Source organism: Apiospora aurea (assembly GCF_038362705.1).
Source record: "Apiospora aurea strain CBS 24483 chromosome Unknown utg000010l_segment0_segment0, whole genome shotgun sequence".
In the NCBI taxonomy this organism is placed as follows: domain Eukaryota; kingdom Fungi; phylum Ascomycota; class Sordariomycetes; order Amphisphaeriales; family Apiosporaceae; genus Apiospora; species Apiospora aurea.
The window spans coordinates 2,634,373-2,639,807 of NW_027117397.1; the positions used below are offsets into that span (position 1 = coordinate 2,634,373).

A 5,435-nucleotide genomic window follows, 5' to 3' on the forward strand; every position below is an offset into this window, starting at 1 on the left:
CAACGATAGCCTGGATCCAGGATACCGACACCTACACAAAGCGCACGCCATCCTTGTAATTATAGCGGCTTCTCGTAGCTAGTCCTTGGGTAACGGTCGTTCCCGTCTCAACTGAGGCGTTCGGGGTGAAAATTTTAGCAGTAACTTGAGCCCACGGAAGAGACTGGCAATATAAAAGCTCGATAATCATTGTTTGGAGCAGGATCCGCGACGACAACCCATAAGATACTTCCCCTAGGTGGCAAGTGACCATACTCGAAAAGAACTGTCGCTTGATCTGGCATGAGCAGCGGTACTGTCTCTCCTCTAATGAGTGAAACTAGCGCGCGCACATCCGTTGCCTTTCCACTCGATTTCTTCCGAGATATGACTGGGATGTGTTCTGGCTGATGGGGCCTATCAGAACCGAGCGCGCGGTGTTCGGCCGGCTTTGAACCCAACTCAATAGGGGACTAACAGCAGAACATATATCTGAGGAACTGAGCTTCTAGAGCCAATTGCACTGTTGAGTAAGTAAGTAGGTATAGAACACAAGTCAACAGCCACGAGAGATAGTAGAAGACAAAGCAAGTATTTTGAACAGAAGTAAATAAATAAGATGTACTCGGTTTTGTTCCTACACGGAGCCTCCTTGGCAACCGAGGTGGTATCAAAAGTACAATGACTATAAAGAAAAATATGTAAAAGATTGAGGTTGTCCAACCCGTTTCACGCCACCCACCCAAAACCAACCGACCAATTCTATTTTGGTTCTCTATTATTTATAATTGTTTTTTTTTCGTCCATCCATGTTACGACATGTGATGGTTTAATCTTCCTCCTCGATGATGGTCTTCTGGGCGACGTAGTAACGCTCGCCGCGCTCGTCCTTCTCGTGCTCGATGGCGACCTTGCTGAGATGGGTGAGGATGTTCTCCATCATGGTGTCCTGCTTGGAGCGCTTCTTGCGGCCAAGGTTGTCGAGAGTGGACCAGTTGGTCATGGCGTAGTAGAGAATACCGATGACGATGACAACAGCAATGGAGTAGAGCCAGATGACGACGATGGTGACGATGTCGACGGCACCATTCTGGGACAGCTTGGGGTTCATGGACCAGGCAGTCTCCTCGCCGGTACCGCTGAACCAGCCGAAGCCAGCGAACAGTGAGGCCAGGATATCGACACCGAAGATGGCGGCGACCAGTTGCCACGAGGGGTAGGTCTCGAAACCACGGGTGACGAAGATGAGCCAGTTCTCGGTGAGAGCGACCTGGAGGAAGAGCATCTCTTGGATGCCACCGTAGTTCTGGATGAGACCACCGCTGGGGAGCCAGAGGGTACCGCGCAGGATCCAGGTACCAATGGCAAGCAGAACACCGAGGACAATGGAGATGATCCAGATCTTGGGCAGCTGCCACTCGACAGGGCGCTTCTCGAAGTGGGCGTTATCGTAGGCAACAGCGATGGTGGCGAGATCGGCAAAGAGAGCGATGAAGACAATCAGGTCAGCGCGGATAGTCTCGTTGATGATGACCATGGAGGTGACAAGGTAGATCTCGAGATGCAGGCAAAGAGCGATACGGTACTGGATGTAAGCCTTCATGCGCTGGAAGATTTGGCGAGAGATCTTGATAGCGGAGACGATGGTGCTGAGACCAGGAGCGAGGAAGACGATATCGGCGGCGGCCTGAGCAGCTTCGGTAGATCCTTCGACAGCAATACCACAGTCGGACTTCTTCAGGGAAGGAGCATCGTTAACACCGTCACCAGTCATAGCCGTCAAGTGACCGCGTTGCTGAAGCATCTCGACGACCTGGTACTTGTGTTCGGGGAAGACTTCAGCGAAACCATCGGCACGCTCGCAAAGATCGTGCACACTGGTGCCAGGCATGCCAGAGTGAATAAGCTTGTCAGAGTTGTAAACCTTGGAACCGAGGTTGAGCATGTGGCAGGTTTCCTTAGCGATGGCAATGGCATCACCAGTCAACATCTTAACCGAGATACCAAGAGCCTGGGCCTCAGCAATGGTCTGGGCGGTGTCGCTGCGGGGAGGGTCGAAGAGAGAGATCATGCCGAGCATTTCCCAAGGGCCATCTTCCTCTTGGACAGCGACAGCGAGCGAACGGAAACCACGGCGAGCGAGTTCAGTGGCCTTCTCACGGAAGAGCATAGCCTGCTCCTCAGTGCAGTTGGTCAGAGCGAGGACAGCCTTGGGGGCACCCTTGGCACAAGTGTAGCGGACACCCTGGTGAGTGCAGACGGCAGTGATACGCTTAGAGACGGGGTCGAAAGGAGTGAACTTCTCCGTCTTCCAGCCTTCGCTGATCATCTCCTTGGCCTTAGGGTAGCGCTTGAGGGTAAGAATGGTGATCTTGTCAATGGGGTCGAGAGCCTTGATGTTGTGAGACGAGGCAAGAGCAGCGACAGCCATCATCCAGTTGATGTCGACGCCCTCCATGACGAAAGGCTCACGGACGGACAGCTGGTTAGCAGTGAGGGTTCCGGTCTTGTCAGAGCACAGGATATCAACACCAGCGAGGGACTCGATAGCAGTGAGCTTCTGGACAATGGCCTTCTCCTCAGCCAAGTAGGCAGCGCCGACAGCAAGAGTGGTAGTGGTAACGACGGGCAGACCGACCGGGACACCGATGATGAGAAGAATCAGGGCGTAGTGGAGCAGGTTGATGGAGCTATCGGAGGGGAGGGCGATGTTGAGGTTGCGGTAGAAGCCACCGATCCAGGCAACGAGAATCCAGAAGACGACGAGGACCAAGAGACTAGCACCGATCGAGTTCATGATGGCCTTGAAGTGACCGGAATCCTTCGCACCCTGAACCAAAGAAGCAGTACGTCCAACGAAAGAAGCTTGGGCACCGGAAGTGACAACACCGTAAGCCTTGCCGCGCTTGCAACCGGTAGTGTAGTAGACAGTGTCGGTCATGTACTTCTCGACAGCGAGGGATTCTCCGGTGATGGCAGACTGGTCAATGGCGACAATGGCGTGGCCGATATGAGGGGTGCCTTCGTCATCTTCGGGGTCGCCCTTCTTCTCGACTCCGCCAGTCTGAGCACTCAACTCAGCCTGGTACTGAGCCTGACCGTTAGGGTTCTCGTAGTCGCAGATCAGGCGGGCATCAGCAGGAACAACGTTGCCTTCTTCGATGATGACGATGTCACCAGGGACAAGTTCACGGGCTCGGATCTCTTCTTCCTTGCCGTTACGGACGACAAGGGCCTTCATGGCGATGTCGCCCTTCAAACTAGCGACAACATCGGCAGCTTGTTTCTCCTGGTACCAACCGACGATGGCGTTGAGCAGCAGGATACCAATGATGATACCAGCGTCTAGCCAATCCTGGAGACCGAGAGCAAGGATGAAAGCAACTTCCATAACTGCACACGACTATTAGTAAAATAGCCCATATAGGTTAAACATGCTGAGGGCCGCTTACCATAGAGAACCGGGCCACGGAAGAAACCGATGAACTTGAGAAGCATGTTCTCCTTCTCGGCGGCGAGCTCGTTCCATCCCGACTGCTTACGTCTCCGCTCAACCTCGAGGTTGTCAAGACCCTTATGAAGATCGGTCTTGACCCATTCAGTCGGCGTCACAAAGTCGCTCTTGGAGGCCGTGTTGGCTCCGGATTTGCCGCTCTTCCAGAAGGCCCACCACGGCGCCTTCTTTCCTTCGCCGGAGAAGTCTTCCTCCTCTTCATTCTCCGCGTTGGGATCCCGATAGGTATCAACGAAACGAACCAAGCTGCGTATAGTCGGTCAGATGGGTGCCGCAGACAAGGGGAGTTCGAAGTGGGTGGGCATGGACTTACGCCTTGTACTCATCCATGTACGGGTTATCGCCTTGAGGGTTTTGTTTTACGGGCTTGGGTTCGACGTCGTTGTTTCTCTGGCTCTCCGTGAGGAAGCTTCCCGACTCGAGATCGGCACCTTCCTCCATAGCGGCGGCGGTGTATTCGGGGTTGCTCTTGTGGCCGCCGAGACCTTTCAACTTCTTTAGATTAGGTGCCATGGCGTAACAGTCCAGCTGTAGGAACAGAAGAAGAAATCAGGAGCAAGCAACGAAAGCCGAAGCTACGGGAGTACCACGAGATACCACGGTATATACCAGTTAAGAGGTTCAAAGAGGAGGGAGATTGGCGGAAGGTTGTGAGGTAGAGGAAAAGATTCGTCCAAACGTTGGATGAAGCCGATACTTATAGGAAGTCGGCCGCCATACCGACGATGGACGGAGAGGTGCCGCAACTGCCAGGTCTTGGCCCGTTTCCTGTGAAGCAGCCAGGATCCTGCGCAGTTGCAGGGGAAACTCCACTGGCGCCAAATTGATTTGGCGGGTATTCAGGTGAAGGCCCTTTTCTGGAGAGCGAAGGCGAGATGGAGATCTCATTCCACGGCTAGGGTAACTTCCATGATGGGACGAAATGTCCCGCAACTAGCCTATCAGAGACTTCGATGCCCAGTAGCACTACTGGGGCGTCTCCGACAAAAAGTGAACACGATGTAGCGTTGATCGGTTTCGCGAGGCTAGTTGGGGCTACCGTTGAAATTAGACATGGGATCCTCCCCACGCCAAGTGAGGTAGTAAAAGACAACCGGAGGTGAAGCGATCTGAAAATGCCTCACCACGGACGAATAAGCGTCGTGCGAAGACCCAAAATCTCTTCACGCAGTTGCAACAGCTCCGGGCGATCACGTACCCTGGCCATGGTTTCAGCATCGATGGAGCTTGAAACAGCGCTATACAGCGGCTCTATAGCAGCACGTGACCGGGTGAGATCAGGCCCCAGGCAGCCAGGGAGACCCATACCCCCAATCTCGCGCCCTCGTTACTTCAAACTCGGCCACGAACTGCGAGAGTTGGAGGGTTGGCGACTTGTGAGCTGCGTTGCGTGTGCATAATCTAATCGCACGGGGGGTTCTCGCATAGAAACATGATCTCCCGATGGAGCAGAAACAAATTGTCGGCAAGTGTCCACTGGGCATGCCGACCAGCCAATGACATTGTGATAGCTGAGGTTTTAACGGCGCCAGACGCTAAGAGGGAATAGAAGAGATGATCCTATTTTAAAATAGATAAGACATGACGGAAACTGCCAAGCTCCCTGTGTCGACGAGCTGCGTCAAGAAAATGACTCGTCTCGAGTCGTCTAGAAGCAGCCGCGAAAGCAAATTTGCTTCTTCCGCGTAAGAGAAAACGTGCCGGCACGCTGTATACATTACTTGCTAGTCGAAATAATGCAGGCCGCTTGCCGTGCAAGCTCGGGATAGTGGCAACGGGGCAAGTTCTGGGTTCCTGACTAGTCGGCCTCGGGCCCAGGAGAGTGGGCTGGAGTCGTCTCAATCGCGTTATGGGAAGAACAGCTCTTACTAGGATGCCATTTCTCCGCAACTCCGTCCAAGATGGATCAGGACGACGAAAGCAGGTACCCGGTTTTGCTGGT

At 53.7% G+C, this 5,435-nt stretch overlaps 1 protein-coding gene across 1 annotated transcript; it reads right to left on the bottom strand.

Annotated features, from left to right (window-relative positions):
- Window positions 1-808: 808 nt before the first annotated feature.
- Window positions 809-4,006, bottom strand: PG986_014799 (uncharacterized protein; the record flags this gene model as incomplete). Its single annotated transcript, XM_066851021.1, has 3 exons — window positions 809-3,372; window positions 3,432-3,739; window positions 3,807-4,006. 3 exons carry the CDS (start codon window positions 4,004-4,006, stop codon window positions 809-811), a joined length of 3,072 nt encoding a protein of 1,023 aa, XP_066693259.1.
- Window positions 4,007-5,435: the final 1,429 nt, after the last annotated feature.